At 49.6% G+C, this 17,217-nt stretch overlaps 1 protein-coding gene across 1 annotated transcript in view; it reads right to left on the reverse strand.

The window, feature by feature from the left end:
• Positions 1 to 1,549: 1,549 nt before the first annotated feature.
• Positions 1,550 to 17,217, reverse strand: part of LOC147119532 (pleckstrin homology domain-containing family F member 2-like) — a 48,298-nt gene continuing 32,630 nt past the window's right edge. Inside the window, exon 3 of the mRNA XM_085985105.1 lies at positions 1,550 to 2,298. Within this exon, the coding sequence (XP_085841231.1) occupies positions 1,809 to 2,298 (490 nt within the window). The 3' untranslated portion in view covers positions 1,550 to 1,808. The remainder of the gene's footprint in view (positions 2,299 to 17,217) is intronic.

The following is a 17,217-nucleotide window of genomic DNA, read 5'->3' on the forward strand; positions in this document are numbered from 1 at the left end:
TGTCCAGAGTGGATTGAACTGGATTTCAAATTGGCTCATAACTGGATTATTTACCGTGACGATCTTTTGTAAGATTGGGCGAGTGGAGGCGGCAACTTGCCCAGTGTGTGGGACAGGGGATGAGACTCTGTCCCATTTACTGGTGTTATGTCCGCAGTTAAATGACTTTAAGTACTATGTTCGACAGTTGTGTGAGGTTTTTTTGCTGGGTGGGAATGGGAATCCCGTGGGACTCAATTTTGAGATGGGGATTGCAGGAGAGTCTGCCCGAGTCTAGCGGAGCGGCAATTAATTTAATGTTCGGTTTGGCTAGATTCGTGAATATGCAAAGGAGGAATACTCTGTTTTATAAGGGGAGGAGAATAAACCTAAGAGTATTTTAAATATGAGCTAAAAGATCATTATAAGGCTTTGTGGATGTTTTATTCAGAAAGGAATTGAAAGATAGTATTTTATGATCAATTTTTAAAGTACAATAGATTAATATATGTTACGTGAGACAAATTAAACTTCCGGGTTTTGATGTTAATATGTGGTGCAGAGTGGCGAACTGGATTTGTATGATACGATGGAATGATCACGATGCTGTAAATGTTTTTAATGTTCAATAAAAAAAATGTTTTTAAAAAGTGGGTAGCACACTCGCCTCTGTGTCAGAAGGTTGTGGGTTCAAGTTCCACGCCAGAGACTTGAGCACAAAAATCTAGGTGGACACTCCAGTGCAGTACTGAGGGAACGCTGCACTGTTGGAGGTACCGTCTTTTGGATGAGACGTTAAAACGAGGCCCCATCTACCTAAAAGATCCCATGGTACTATTTGGAAGAATGGGGGGGGGGGGGGGGTGAAGTTATCCCTCAATCAACATCACAAAAACAGATAATCTGGTGCATTATCTCATTGCTGTTTGTGGGAGCTTGCTGTGTGCAAATTGGCTGCTGCGTTTCCCACAGTACAACAGCGCCTGCACTTCAAAAGTACATCATTGGCTGTAACGCGCTTTGGGATGTCCTGAGGTGGTGAAAGGCGCTGTAGAAATGCAAGTCTTCCTTCCTGTTCCCCACAAGTCCACACCAAAATCCTTCTGGGTCCAAGAGGGTCAAGGAGGAGAGTTCAAAGCCAGGGTCAACTTGAAAGCAGCCTCCCATTCAGTGTCGGGATTGACCAATTTACGGGGTGATGGAAGGAGCAGTGGGGGAAGAAAGAAAGGAGACTTACATTTATATAGCGTCTTTCACGACCACCAGAGGTCTCAAAGCACTGTACAGCCAATGAAGTATTTTTTTTGGCGTGTCATCACTGTTGTAATGTGGGAAAATTAGCAGCCAATTTGCACACAGCAAGCTCCCACAAACAGCAATGTGACAATAACCAGATAATCTGTTTCACTGATGTTGATTGAGGGATAACTATTGGCCAGGACACCGGGGATAACTCCCCTGCTCTTCTTCGAAATAGTGCCCGTGGGATCTTTTACATCCACCCGAGAGAGCAGACGGGGCCTCGGTTTAACGTCTCATCCAAAAGACGGCCCCTCCGACAGTTCAGCGCTCCCTCAGCACGGCACTTGAGTGTCAGCCTAGCTTTATGTGCTCAAGTCTCTGGAGTGGGACAACCTTCTGGGTAAGAGGAGAGTGCTACCCACTGAGCCACAACTGACACTTGGGGCGGGGGTTGTGTTTCTCTTTCCGCAGAGTATGATCCCAAAAACTTCCTCTTACCTCCCCCCCCCCCCCCCCCCCCCAAAAAAAGCAGAGATCCACATAGGCGAGGTCAATCCGGGTTGGCGGAATGTGTGGCCAGGTCGGGCTCAGTAGGTGTCGGCCTTGCTCTGCTGGGCGCTGCCGCAGGAGGAGCTGTCGCCGGCGCTGTCAACGCCGCCGTCGTGGTGATTGTCCTTTCCCCGCTCCTCGCTCGTCCAGGCGCATCCACTGCCATCGCCGGCTGCCCGCTCCCCCGCCGCCAGCTGCTGATGGCAGGGCCCGCAGACCCGCAGCGGCTTGGATGACATCTTGGGCAGCAGGAAGCGGGCGGCCGAGCAGGCGGCGCACACCACGTAGCCGCAGGCCCGGCAGTGGTGGCGGCGGCTGACGGCCGAGAAGCGCGTCACGCCGCAGCGCATGCAGCGGGCGGCCTCGGCGTCCGGCACCCACACGGCGGCGTGCTCGCTCCCGGGCGATCGGCCGCCGCGCACCAGCCGCTCACGCACACAGCGGTTGATGTGCGTCATCCACTCAGTCTTCTCCAGGGAGGTCGCGGCGCAGACCACAAAGGACTTGGTCGAGGTTTCGATCAGCCACCTGCCATGGAGGGGGGGGTCAAAGGGCAGAGAGAGAGAGAGAGAGAGGGTCATGACCTTTTCACCTGCTGCTGTTGCCTTTACAGACTCGCCCCCCCACCCCCCAAAAACCTCAAATTTGAGGTTACTTTGCTAGGCCTCCCTCCAGTATACTCCCCCCCCTCCCCACCCCTGCCATTCTTAGCTCAGCGGGAGGTGATATTCGACTATAAAAGGCATCACATGAACATTAAGACAATAGCAAAATACTGCGGATGCTGGATATCTGAAATAACAACAGAAAGTGCTGGAAACACTCAGCAGGTCAGGCAGCATCGAGGAGAGAAGAAACGGAGTCAACGTTTCGGGTCGAACCCTTCGTCAGAACTCAAGAATTAGGAGCAGGTGCAGGCCGAACGGCCCCTCAAGCCTGCTCCGCCATTCAGTAAGATCGTGGCTGATCTTCGGCCTCAACTCCACTTTCCAGCCTGATCCCCATATCCCTTCATTCCCCAAGAGACCAAAAATTCATCTATCTCCGCCTTGAATATAGTCAACAACTGAGCATCCTGATCCTGCACCAGCTCGTGAGCTGCAGCAGGAACACCCAGCCTAGCCATCCGCCCCACCTCACCTCACACTTACCACCCGCCCCCGGCTGGGATCATGCTAACTCAGCACAGACCAAGGGAAGGAACCTGGGTGCCTTCCTGCTCTGTGTGGGGCTCAGAACCACGTTGAATGGGGCACTTAAATACTGAGCCATTGGGGAAAAACAGCAGTAATTTTAAACATTTACCAAAAAACTTAGGACCAAAGTCCACATCCATTACTTTCAAAATATTTGAAACCCCGTCCGCCCAGTGTTACTGACTGTATCTCTACTGATGTTAATCCAGTTCCCTCACACTGTCACTCAGTAACCCCTCCCCCAGCACCCTGTGTTACTGACTGTATCTGTACTGATGTTAATCCAGCTCCCTCACACTGTCACTCAGTTGTAGTGTCCAAGGATCAATAATACTCAGACTGCAGGAGAACAATAAAACAGGTATTTACTGAACAGAGAGTAATTCAAGACTGAATTACAGAAGCCTGCTATGGCTTTATATACAGGGGTGGTCACTGCCGGTACTGCAGTATAGAATCAGTTCTTCTCTTAAAGGCACATACACAACAATTCCTCCCCTTTTAGATAAACAGTACATAACATTCATTTAACAACTAAATAATAACTAATTACAATTACAATTTTCTCTGTACTATATACATCAACTGAAATAATCATTTATAAGTTCAGTCTTTGAGGAGGCTTCCTGATCCTGACTGGATAGCGTCTTTCTCGAGTATCCTGTTCTTGCGGTGGAGTTGATTCTGGCTCATTGTCATTGGTTGGTTCGTCAGCTTCCAATACCACTGCTTCTGAGGTAGACGCAATCTGTACTTCGGGTTGATTACCAGGTGCACCTGCTCGTGGTATGGGTTTGGCTTGTTCCTGTGACTCTAGAATCTGGTCAGCATGGCGTCTCACGATGCTCTCTCCAATGTCCACTGTGTACATTAGTGGTCCCTGCTGTGTGCATATCGTTCCTGGCTGCCATTTTTCTGTTCGGTAGTCGCGGGCCAAGACTGGTTGCCCTATCTTGAAGCTCCTGGTTGGCTTCTCATTTATGTGCTGGAATTGCTTATCCTCAACATCTCGTCTTATGTTTGGTTTGAGCAAATCCAGGCGACATCTTAGCCTTCGGTTGAAGAACATTATGGCTGGAGCTTGGTTGGTGACTGCATGTGTCACATTCCGGTAAGCAAACAAGAAATTATCCACCTTGTGTTGTAGTGGTATGTCGTCATTATGCATTGCCTGTATGGCCTTTTTAAAGGTCTGAACAAACCTCTCAGCCAATCCATTTGTGGCTGGATGATATGGGGCAGATGTGTAATGCTTCACCCCATCATTCCTCAGAAACCTCCGGAAATCCTCTGACACAAACTGTGGCCCATTGTCGGAGCAAATCTGTTCTGGCAAGCCATTCCTGGCGAAGATGGTCCGTAGGACTGCAATAGTTTTCTCCGTGGTGGTGGAGGACATTTTGATGACCTCTGGCCATTTCGAATGGGCGTCCACAGCGATTAGGAACATTGAGTCCATAAATGGACCAGCAAAATCAATGTGTACCCGTTGCCATGGAGATGAGAGCCACTCCCATGGATGTAGCGGGGCCTGTGGTGGAGCGTTTTGGATCTTCTGGCATCCTGTGCATCTCGGTCATATCCTCGATTTCTTTATCGATTCCCGGCCACCACACAAACGCCCTGGCTAGGCTCTTCATTTTTACCCCTCCCAGATGACCCTCATGAAGCTCATTGAGCACTCTATCTCTCAACTTGGGTGGAATTACCACTCGGGATCCACACATCAAGGTCCCCCGGCACACTGACAGCTGTTCTCTCCTTGGCGAGAATGCTGGCAACAGTGAGTTGCCATGTGCTGGCCATCCCTTCACCGTCAAATCATAGACCCGAGAGTGTGTCGGGTCATTTCGGGTTTCCTTCTCTATACTTGAGTCTGTAACAGGTAGACATTCGACTATGGTCGCATGGAATATCTCAACAGGGTCCACTGCAGGTGCTTCCTCTACCGTAGGCAACAGTAGGCGCGACAGCCCATCAGTGTTTCCATGCTGTTTCGTACCCTTGTACTCTATGTCGTACTGATGTGCCCCTAGAAAAAGTGACCATCTTTGCAGCCGTTGCGCCGTCATCACCGGAACGCCCTTCTTTGGGTTAAAAATGGAGACCAGGGGCTGATGATCAGTCAGTAGGGTGAATTTCTGCCCGTGCAGATAGTGATTGAACTTCTTCACCCCCCCACACCAGGCTGAGGGCCTCCCTGTCAACCTGGGTGTAGTTACGCTCGGCTGAGGTTATCGAGCGCGACGCAAAGGCTATTGGCCTCTCTGAACCGTCAAGGAATTTGTGTGACAGCACCGCTCCGATGCCGTAGGGAGACGCATTACATGCTAACCGAATCGGTAGTATTGGATTGTAGTGGGCCAATACTTCTTTTGAAGTGATTAGGCATTTACATTTCTGAAAGGCATGCTTACACTCATCACTCCATTTCCATGTTACTCCAGTTTGCAGTAGGGTGTTCAGTGGGTGCAGAATTGTAGATAAATTCAGCAAGAACTTATGGTAGTAGTTCACCAACCCGAGGAACGACCTCAGTTGCGACACATTTTCTGGTGCTGGAGCCTTGACTACAGCCTCAATCTTGTCCGGCGACTTATGCAACCCTTCCTCATCAATCATGTGGCCACAATACGAGATTTGTCTCCTGAAGAACTCGCATTTGGGGCGGTTGGCTCGTAGCCCATATTCCTGTAATCTCATGAGCACCTGCTCCAGGTTGGCAAGGTGTTCACTGTCATTTTCGCCCATAACCAGGATGTCGTCCAAATAACACTGGGTCCCCGGGATCCCTTGCAGGACTTGTTCCATCACCCTCTGCCAAATAGCCAGGGCTGATGCTACCCCGAATACCAGTCGATTGTACTGGTAAAGGCCTTTGTGAGTGTTTATCGTGAGGTATTTCCTAGATGCTTCTTCCACCTCCATTTGTAGATAGGCTTGGGCCAGATCAATCTTTGTAAAGCGTTTCCCTCCAGATAGTGAGGCGAAAATATCTTCTATCCGGGGAAGTGGATATTGTACTGTGTGCAGGACTGGGTGCACAGTTACCTTGAAGTCCCCGCAGATGCGAACCTTCTTCGGTTCCCCAGGCGTGCTGCTCAATGATTTCTTCATTACAGGAACGATGGGTGTGGCCCACTCGCTCCAGTCCACCTTGGACAGCACACCCGAATGCTCCAGCTCTGCTTCAACGGCTGGGCGGATTGCGTAAGGTACCGGTCTGGCCTTAAAAATTTTGGGGTTTGCGTTATCTTCGATTTTTTATCATTGCCGTTACTCCTTTTAGAGTCCCAAGTCCTTGTTGGAACACCTCTTTCATGTCAGTTAGAATTTTTTACAGTCGTCCAGGTGTGACGTCATCATCCTTTTTATCAGTCACAGTTAGCGCCTGAATGGAATGCCAATCCAATTGTATTTTTCGGATCCATTCACGTCCCAATAGTGGTGGTCCTCCATCCGGTAGTATATATAGATACAGTTTCTGTGTTTCCTTGCCGTTGTATTCAACTGGCACCCTTATTTTTCCTCTGGGGTAGACATTTTGCCCCGTGTATGTCTTCAATACAATGGACGTGTCCTTCAAGGGTATGCGTGAGAATAGCCGCTCATAGTCTCGTCGATTCATGACAGTTAGGGCTGATCCTGTATCCAATTCCATCTTTACTTGGGACTCTGCTATCATGAGGGTTGTGGTAAACCACTGTTAACCTGTACATGCCTGTGTGGTAAACCACTGTTAACCCTGTACAAGTCCAGGCATGTCTCAGCCCCTGGCTCCACCCCTAAGCCCGGGTATAAAGGTGACTCACCACCCTTCCCCCGAGAGCTCTTAGGATGGATTCACTAGCAGAGGCATGCTCTAGTTCTTAGTCAATAAAAGCCTACTTCATTTAAGTCCATCTCGTAGTCTTTGGTATTGTTGATAGCGCATCAATTTTATTGACTAATTTTCAACATGGAGCAAATCTTGAAGCCGGAACGTTTAGACCTGGATCCTCAAGCAGCAGATGCAGCCAATAACTTTGAACGCTGGCTGAGCTGTTTCGAAGCCTTCCTGGAAGCCTCCAGCACTACTGTCACTACAGATGACGCGAAACGGCTCGTCTTGAACTCACGGGTGAGCCACCGAGTCTACTCGATCATCCGAGACGCCACTACTTACGCGGCCGCCATCGCGACGCTAAGGAACAATACGTGAGGCCTGTTAACGAGGTCTACGCCAGACACCTCCTGGCTACCTGAAAACAGCGCCCTGGGGAATCGGGCGCTGAATATTTACTGACACTGAGAGTCCTCGGCCGGGACTGTAATTGCAAAGCGGTGACGGCCAAGGAATGCACGGAAGACCTGATCCGAGACGCCTACGTAGCCGGCATCAGGTCCAACTATACTCGGCAGAGGCTGCTGGAACAGAGGGGGCTCGACCTGCAGAAGACGGTGGCCCTCGCTAACTTGTTAGACGTGGCCCTCCAGAACATGGACGCCTACCCCCCTGACCGGATGGCCACGTGGATGCCACGGGAACAGCCATCTTGGGACCCGGTAAGGCCACAAGCCGCCAGCAGCCCAACTACAGCTGCAATGACCAGAGGCCAGAAATGCTATTTCTGCGCCCAGGCCAAGCACCCCAGACAGCAATGCCCAGCAAAGGACGCGACCTGCTCCAAATGCGGCAAGAAAGGCCACTACGCGAGTGTGTGCAAGGCGAAATCGACCCCCAATTCCAGCAACGCCGCGTGTGAACCGTACAGGCCGCCATTTTGGACCCCACCAACCACGTGTGAGCCGTGCGGGCCGCCATTTTGGACACCACCAGCCGAGGGGGAGCCGCCATCTTGGGCACCATCTCGGGACCAGGCCCTCGGCGCGGGCGAATACTACAGCGACCCACCGACCTCGACGATGGCCTCCATCACCCTGGACCAATCTAGGCCCCATCAACTAGCCAGGTCCATGATGAACGTAAAGGTAAATGGCCATGCCACAAATTGCCTTTTCGACTGCGGAAGCACGGAGAGCTTCATCCACCCCGACACGGTACGACGCTACTCCCTATCGGTTATGCGCACACGCCACCAGGTCTTTATGGCCTCAAAGTCCCATACGGCGGACGTCGGCGGCTACTGTATAGCGACTCTGACAGTGAACGGCGTGGAGTACAGAGAGTTTAAATTCCTTGTCCTGCCACAGCTCTGCACTCCCGTACTGCTAGGATTAGACTTCCAGTGCCATCTGGAGAGCGTCACGATGGCATATGGCGGGCCCCTGCCCCCACTTATAGTCTGCAGCCAGCAGAATTTAAACACGGCGCCGCGCAAAGTATGCAGCCTGTCCACCCTGAAGGTCAAACCCCCCCCCGTTGTTCGCTAACCTCGCCAAAGACTGCAAGCCAATTGCTACTAAAAGCAGGCGGTACAGTGCCGGGGATAGGAGCTTTATTAAATCAGAAGTACAAAGACTCCTGAGGGAAGGGATTATCGAGGGCAGCACCAGCCCATGGCGAGCCCAAGTGGTGGTAGTAAAGACCGGCGAAAAACAGCGCCTGGTTATTGATTACAGCCAGACGATCAATCGATACACGCAATTAGACGCATACCCACTTCCCCGCATATCTGACATGGTCAACCAGATAGCACAATACCGGGTATTCTCGACGATTGATCTGAAGTCGGCATACCACCAGCTCCCCATCAGGCCGGAGGACTGCCAGTACACGGCCTTCGAGGCTGACGGTCGCCTCTACCACTTCCTCCGAGTCCCCTTCGGCGTCACCAACGGGGTCTCGGTCTTCCAAAGGGAGATGGACCGGATGGTTGACCAGAACGTGCTGCAGGCCACCTTCCCCTATCGAGACAACGTCACCATCTGCGGCCATGACCGGCAGGACCACGACGCCAACCTAGAAAAATTCCTCCGTACGGCCCAACGGCTGAATCTGACATACAGAGAAAAATGTATGTTCCGCACCGCGCGCCTCGCTATTCTTGGCTGCGTGGTGGAAAACGGAGTCATCGGCCCCGACCGAATGCGCCCCCTCCTGGAACTACCCCTCCCCCACTGCCTAAAAGCCCTGAAGAGATGCCTAGGGTTCTTCTCTTACTACGCCCAGTGGGTGCCCAACTATGCGGACAAAGCCCGGCCCCTCATCAAGTCAACCTCCTTCCCCCTGACGGCAGAGGCCTGTGCGGCCTTCACCCTCATAAAAGAGGACATTGCGAAGGCCACAATGCATGCAGTGGATGAGTCCATCCCTTTCCAAGTGGAGAGCGATGCATCCGACTTCGCCCTAGCCGCAACCCTTAACCAGGCGGGGAGACCCGTGGCCTTCTTTTCACGGACCCTCCAGGGCCCCGAAATTCGACACTCCTCAGTCGAGAAGGAGGCCCAGGCGATAGTGGAGGCTGTACGGCACTGGAGACATTACCTGGCCGGTAAACGTTTCACCCTGCTCACTGACCAACGGTCAGTAGCATTTATGTTTAACAACAGACAAAGGGGGAAAATCAAAAATGATAAGATATTGCGGTGGAGGATCGAGTTATCCACCTACAACTACGATATCTTATACCGGCCCGGGAAACTTAATGAGCCCCCAGACGCCCTATCCCGTGGGACATGTGCCAACGCACAAGTCGATAGGCTGCGGACCCTCCACAATGATCTCTGCCACCCGGGGGTCACCAGGTTCTTCCACTTTATTAAAGCTCGCAACCTGCCTTACTCCATCGAGGAGGTCAGGACCATGACCAGGAACTGCCAGGTCTGCGCCGAATGCAAACCGCATTTTTATAGGCCAGACAGGGCACACCTGATTAAAGCCACCCGCCCCTTCGAACGTCTCAGCGTCGATTTCAAGGGGCCCCTTCCCTCCTCTGACCGCAACACGTACTTCCTCAATATTATTGACGAGTACTCCCGTTTCCCCTTCGCCATCCCCTGCCCGGACATGACCAGCGCCACAGTCATCAGGTGCCTCCACGACCTGTTCGCCATATTTGGCTTCCCCAATTACATCCACAGCGACAGGGGCTTGTCGTTCATGAGCGACGAGCTGCGCCAGTACCTGCTCGAGAAGGGCATAGCCACGAGCAGGACTACCAGCTACAACCCCCGGGGTAACGGACAGGTAGAGAGGGAGAACGCAACGGTGTGGAAGACCGCCATGCTCGCCCTAAAATCCAAGGGCCTCCCAATCTCCCGCTGGCAAGATGTCCTCCCCGATGCGCTCCACTCCATACGATCACTGCTCTGTACTGCCACAAACGCCACCCCTCACGAGAAGATGTTCGTCTTCCCTGTGGTGTATGTGCCTTTAAGAGCAATTATGGTGTATGTGCCTTTAAGAGCCCCAGGTGTGCGTAATGCCGGTAATTGCCACTTAGTCATAGAGTCATAGAGTTTTACAGCACAGAAAGAGGCCCTTCAGCCCATCGTGTCTGCGCCGCCCATCCATCCCTGTCCAGTCTAATCCCATTTTCCAGCATTTGGTCCATAGCCTTGTATGCAATGGCATTTCAAGTGCTCATCCAAATGCTTCTTGAATGTTGTGAGGGTTCCTGCCTCTACCACCCTTTTGGGCATTGAGTTCCACATTCCAACCACCCTCTGGGTGAAAAAGTTCCTCCTCAAATCCCCTCTAAATCTCCTGCCCCTTACCCTGAATCTATGCCCCCTTGTTATTGACCCCCCTACTAAGGGGAAAAGTTCCTCTTTGTCTACCCTATCTATGCCCCTCATCATTTTGTATACCTCAATCAGGTCCCCCCTCAGCCTTCTTTGCTCCAAGGAAAACAACCCCAGCCTGTTTAGTCTTTCTTCATAGCTGAGGCGCTCCATCCCAGGTAACATCCTGGTGAATCTTCTCTGCACCCTCTCCAAAGCAATCACATCCTTCCTATAGTGAGGCGACCAGAACTGCACACAGTACTCCAGCTGTGGCCTCACCAGTGTTTTGTACAGCTCCATCATAACCTCCCTGCTCTTATATTCTATGCCTCGGCTAATGAAGGCAAGTATCCCATATGCCTTTTTAACCACCTTATCTACCTGTTCCGCTGCCTTCAGGGATCTATGTACGTGTACACCAAGGTCCCTCTGACCCTCTGTACTTCCTAGGGTCCTACCACTCATTGTGTATTCCCTTGCCTTATTTGTCCGTCCAAAATGCATCACCTCGCACTTTTCAGGGTTAAATTCCATTTGCCACTTTTCCGCCCATCTGACCAACCCGTTTATATCGTCCTGTAGCCTGAGGCTTTCCTCCTCGCAATTGACCACCCCACCAATTTTCGTATCATCTGCGAACTTGCTGATCATACCTTTTACATTCTCATCCAAATCATTTATGTAGATCACAAACAACAAGGGACCCAGCACCGATCCCTGAGGTACCCCACTGGACACAGGCTTCCAGTCACAAAAGCAACCTTCGACCATCACCCTCTGCCTCCTGCCACTCAGCCAGTTTAGGATCCAACGCGCCAAGGCACCCTGGATCCCATGGGCTCTTACCTTCTTGACCAGTCTCCTATGCGGGACTTTGCCAAAGGCTTTACTGAAGTCCATGTAAACCACATCCACAGCATTTCCCTCATCCACCCCCCTAGTCACCCCCTCGAAAAATTCAATCAGATTTGTCAGACATGATTTACCCTTGACAAAGCCATGCTGACTATCCCCGATTAATCCTTGCCTCTCCAAGTGGAGACTAATTTTGTCCCTCAGAATTTTTTCCAATAATTTCCCTACCAGAGGTTAGGCTCACTGGCCTGTAATTCCCTGGTTTATCCCTGCTACCCTTCTTGTATAATGGTACTACATTAGCTGTTCTCCAGTCCTCTGGTACATCCCCTGTGGCCAGAGAGGTTCTGAAAATTTGTGTCAGAGCCCCTGCAATCTCCTCCTTTGCCTCCCACAGCAGCCTGGGATACATCTCGTCCGGGCCTGGGGATTTATCCACTTTTTGGCCTGCTAAAACCGCTAGCACCTCCTCCCTCTCGATGCTAATATGTTCAAGTATGTCACAGTCCCCTTGCCCGATTTCTATGTCTGCATCGTCTTTCTCCATAGTGAACACAGATGCAAAAAATTCATTTAAAACCCCGCCTACATCATCTGGCTCTACACACAGATTGCCACTTTGGTCCCTAATGGGCCCTACCCTTTCCCTGGTTATCCTCTTGCCCTTAATATACTTATAAAACATCTTAGGATTTTCCTTTATTTTGCTCGCCAGTGTTATTTCATGGCCCCTCCTCGCCCTCCTAATTTCTTTTTTAAGTATGCCCCTGCACTTTTTATACTCCTCTAGGGCTTCTTCCGTCTTTAGTCTTTTGTAACTGCCAAAAGCCCCCCTTTTATTTCTAATGCATTTTTGTATATCCCTTGTCATCCAAGGTTCCCTTTGCTTGTTGGTCCCACCCTTGACCTTTACAGGAACATGTTGGCGCTGTACTCTCTCTATTTCCCTTCTGAAAGTCTCCCACTGTTTTGATGTGGATTTTCCTATAAGTAGCTGCTCCCAGTCCACTTTGGCCAGATCCTGCCTTATCATATTAAAATCGGCCTTCCCCCAATTTAGAACCCTTATTTCCAGGCCGTCTTTGTCTTTTTCCATGACCACCTTAAATCTCACTGAATTATGGTCACTGTCGCCAAAATGCTCTCCTACTGATACTTCCACCACTTGCCCGGCTACATTCCCCAGAATTAGGTCCAGTACCGCCCCCTCTCTTGTAGGACTTTCTACATGTTGGCTCAAAAAGCTCTCCTGGATGCACTTTAAGAATTCTGCACCCTCTAAGCCTTTCACACTCTGACTATCCCAATTTATATTGGGGAAGTTGAAATCCCCCACTATTATTACCCTATTATTTTCGCACTTCTCTGAGATTTGCCTACATATCTGTTCCTCTATCTCCCCCTGACTGTTTGGGGGCCTATAGTACACTCCCAGCAAAGTGCTTGCCCCCTTTTTGTTTTTAAGTTCTACCCATATGGCCTCATTAGAGGAACCCGCTAATATATCGTCCCTCCTTACAGCAGTAATTGACTCCTTAATTAATATTGCAACACCCCCTCCCCTTTTACACCCCCCTCTGTCTCGCCTGAAGATTCTATACCCCGGAATATTGAGCTGCCAGTCCTGACCCTCCCTCAACCATGTCTCCGTGATAGCAACAATATCGTACTCCCATGTGTTCAACAACAACTTCAGTTCATCCACCTTATTTGCAAGACTCCTTGCATTATAATAAATGCCTTCCAGCCCTGCCATATTCCCTTTTGCCTTCACATATTTGCTCTGCCTTCCCAGCTGACTCGTTTTTTCCTCTGTATGTGGCTGTAAATCACCCCCTACTATAGCTCCACTCTGTACCCCATCCCCCTGCCAAGTTAGTTTAAACCCCCCCCAGCAGTGCTAGCAAACCTCCCCGCAAGGATATATAAGCCTGTGTATTGTGTATATCCTTTAGAAACCCCCCCCAGACTTGCTTAGTAAATACCTATGAACCAACTCCTGTCTTCAGTGTCTTTATCTACACACGGACACTACAGTGGCGACGAAGTGGAAACGGACTTACCTGCAATTCGGCAGCACCTCAAGGACATCGATTCCTCCAGCGTCCAGAAGACTCAAGGAAGTAATAGAAACTGTGATTTCACCAGCTGGCCAAGCTGGTGACAGGTACTGCGCTAATGCTTCCTGGGCGTCAGGCTGGAGCTCCAGTGGCGGGCTCTACAGCTGAGATAGGCAGCGAAATTGGAGGCAAGCAATAACGGACTGGGAGGGTGCACTCGAGAGACGGCCGGCGCGGCAAGCAGGTCAGCGTTTAGACCTCCGTCGGGAACGAGTCTCCAACAGTGAATAAACAGCGTTGTTATCGGTAGCAGCGGCGGGAAAGCGCGGGAAGCGCCATATCGTTGCTACAGAGAGAAAAAAAAAAAGCGCGGGAAGCGCCATATCTTTTCTGAAATGCCTAAATCTGGTAATATTGAGGCTTTTGATGGCGAAATAGAAGATTGGACCACATACGTGGAAAGAGTAGAGGTTTATTGCACTGCAAATGGAATAACAGATGAAAAAAAAGCTTCAGTACTTCTGAACTTAATGGGCGCGAAGACATACGGGTTGTTACGAAATTTAATCACTCCAGCCAAACCAAAGGACAAGACTTTTAAAGAAATTGTTGATACCCTGCAGGAGCATTTAAACCCAACACCGCTGCTGATAGCGGAACGATTCAAGTTCTTCAAGAGAAATCAACACAAGAATGAAAGTAACGCTGATTACCTAACCGAATTAAGAAAGCTATCAAAGTACTGCCAATTCGGAGCAGGACTATCGGATTATCTTCGAGACAAATTTGTTTGCGGTCTCTTAAGTGAAGGAACACAAAAAAGACTGCTTTCTGAAAAAGATTTAACATTGGACAAAGCTTTCAGTATGGCTGTATCATACGAAGCAGCAGCAAAAGGAGCTGCAGAGATACAACAAGAGACACAGGACTTCGGCACCCATAAAATGACACAGGAGTTCGGAAGATGTTATCGCTGCGGCAGATCCACCCATAACCAGAGGGACTGCTGGTTCAAGGGCAAAGCATGCAGGCAATGTGGTAAGATTGGACACATTGCACGGGTATGCCAATCTGGACAAAATAAATCCACTGACAGAAAACAAAGAATCAATAAAGAAAAGTACAGGAAGGTACAAATGATGGCGGACAGTAGCTCCGAAGACCAGAATAGCGATAGCGACTCCGGAAACAAGAGACTAAGCTGTCTCAAATTACATAATGTACTTGCCAAAGAGGATTACCAAACCATTTGGGTTACCCTCACAATAGCAGGGTCCCCAGTTAAAATGGAGCTAGATACAGGATCAGCTCTAACCGTAATAAATCGACGAGATTACGAGAGGCTATTTTCGCATATACCTCTAAAAGACACATCCATTATCTTAAAAACATATACGGGGCAGAAAGTCTACCCCAAAGGAAAAATAAGGGTGCCTGTGGTATACAACGGCAAAGAAATACAAAAGTTGTATTTATACATTCTACAAGATGGTGGTCCACCGTTGTTGGGACGTGAATGGATAAGGAAGATACGTTTAGACTGGCACTCCATTCAGGCACTGACGGTGACCAGTAAGGAAAAAAACAATGATGACATCATACCTGAACGATTAAAAGACATCTTGGCCAACGCCAAAGAAGTGTTTCAAGAGAAACTAGGAACCTTGAAAGGCATCACCGCCTCAATAAAAGTGGAAGATACAGCAATTCCAAAAAATTTTAAGGCAAGACCGGTGCCATACGCAATACGTCCGGCAGTCGAGGCAGAGCTGAAGAATTTGGAAAAGGCAGGCGTATTATCCAAAATAGATTGGAGCGAATGGGCAACACCCATCGTTCCAGTCATGAAAAAAACATTGAAAAATAACTCTGAGGAACAGAAAAAAATTCGTATCTGTGGGGACTTTAAGGTGACTGTAAACCCGGTCCTTCACACGGTACAGTATCCTCTTCCGAGGATAGAAGATATTTTCGCCTCACTATCCGGAGGGAAACGTTTCACAAAAATTGACTTGGCACAGGCATATCTACAGATGGAGGTTGAGGAGACCTCTAAAAAGTATCTCACAATAAACACACACAAAGGCCTGTACCAGTACAATCGACTGGTTTTTGGAATAGCATCAGCTCCTGCTATCTGGCAAAGAGCTATGGAGCAAGTCCTGCAAGGGATTCCGGGGACTCAATGCTACCTAGACGACATCCTTATAACAGGAGAAAACGACAACGAGCACCTTGCCAATTTGGAACAGGTGCTCACTAGGCTGAAAGAACGGGGCCTACGAGCAAATCGCCCCAAGTGCGAATTTTTCCAAAATCAGATATCATATTGTGGCCACTTAATTAATAAGGAAGGGTTGCATAAGTCACCTGAAAAAATTGAAGCAGTTATAAAAGCCCCAGCACCTGAAAATGTTTCACAATTAAGGTCATTCCTGGGATTAATAAATTACTATCATAAATTTTTACCGAACTTATCAACTATTCTACACCCTCTTAATGATCTTCTACAAACAGGAGTGATTTGGAAATGGAACGAAGACTGTAAACGTGCCTTCCATAAATGTAAAGACTTAATCACATCCGAGAAAATTTTGGCTCATTACAACCCATCACTACCAATCAGACTGGCGTGCGATGCATCCCCTTACGGCATAGGAGCGGTATTGTCCCATAGATTCCCTGATGGCTCGGAACGGCCGATAGCTTTTGCGTCACGCTCATTGAACTCAGCTGAGCGTAACTATGCCCAGATAGACAGGGAAGCACTCAGCCTGGTATGGGGAGTGAAGAAATTCAACCATTACCTACACGGACAAAAATTTACCTTGCTGACTGACCATCAACCCCTCATCTCCATATTCAACCCTAAAAAAGGTGTCCCCATTATGACGGCACAAAGACTACAGAGGTGGTCCCTTTTTCTAGGGGCACACCAATACAACATTGAATACAAAGGGTCAAAACAGCATGGGAATGCTGACGGTTTATCACGCCTACCATTGCCAACGATAGAAGAGGCACCTACAGTAGACCCAGTAGAGATATTCCACTCTACCATAGTGGAATGTCTACCGGTGACAAATTCTGCCATTGAAAGGGAGACAAGAAATGACCCTATTCTCTCACGGGTCTACGATTTAACAGTGAAGGGATGGCCAGCACATGGCGAACCACTGTTGCCAGCATTCTCGCAAAGTAGAGAACAGCTGTCAGTGTGCCGAGGAACCTTGATGTGTGGATCCAGAGTGGTGATTCCACCCAAACTCCAGGATAAAGTGCCAAAGGAGCTTCACGAGGGGCATCTGGGTGGAGTGAAAATGAAGAACCTAGCTAGGGCGTTTGTATGGTGGCCAGGTATCGATGGAGACATCGAAGACATGACCAAGAGCTGCCTAGGATGCCAGAAGGTCCAAAATGCTCCGCCACAGGCCCCTCTACATCCATGGGAGTGGCCCTCATCTCCCTGGCAAAAGGTGCACATCGACTTTGCTGGTCCATTTATGGACTCAATGTTCTTAATCGCAGTTGATGCACACTCCAAGTGGCCAGAGGTAATAAAGATGTCCTCCACCACCACGGAAAAAACCATCACAGTATTAAGGACCATATTTGCCAGGAATGGGCTGCCGGAGCAGATATGTTCTGATAATGGACCGCAATTTATG

Source organism: Somniosus microcephalus, chromosome 4, assembly GCF_052327205.1.
Source record: "Somniosus microcephalus isolate GS21.2 chromosome 4, FLI_Smic_1.0, whole genome shotgun sequence".
NCBI classification, from domain to species: domain Eukaryota; kingdom Metazoa; phylum Chordata; class Chondrichthyes; order Squaliformes; family Somniosidae; genus Somniosus; species Somniosus microcephalus.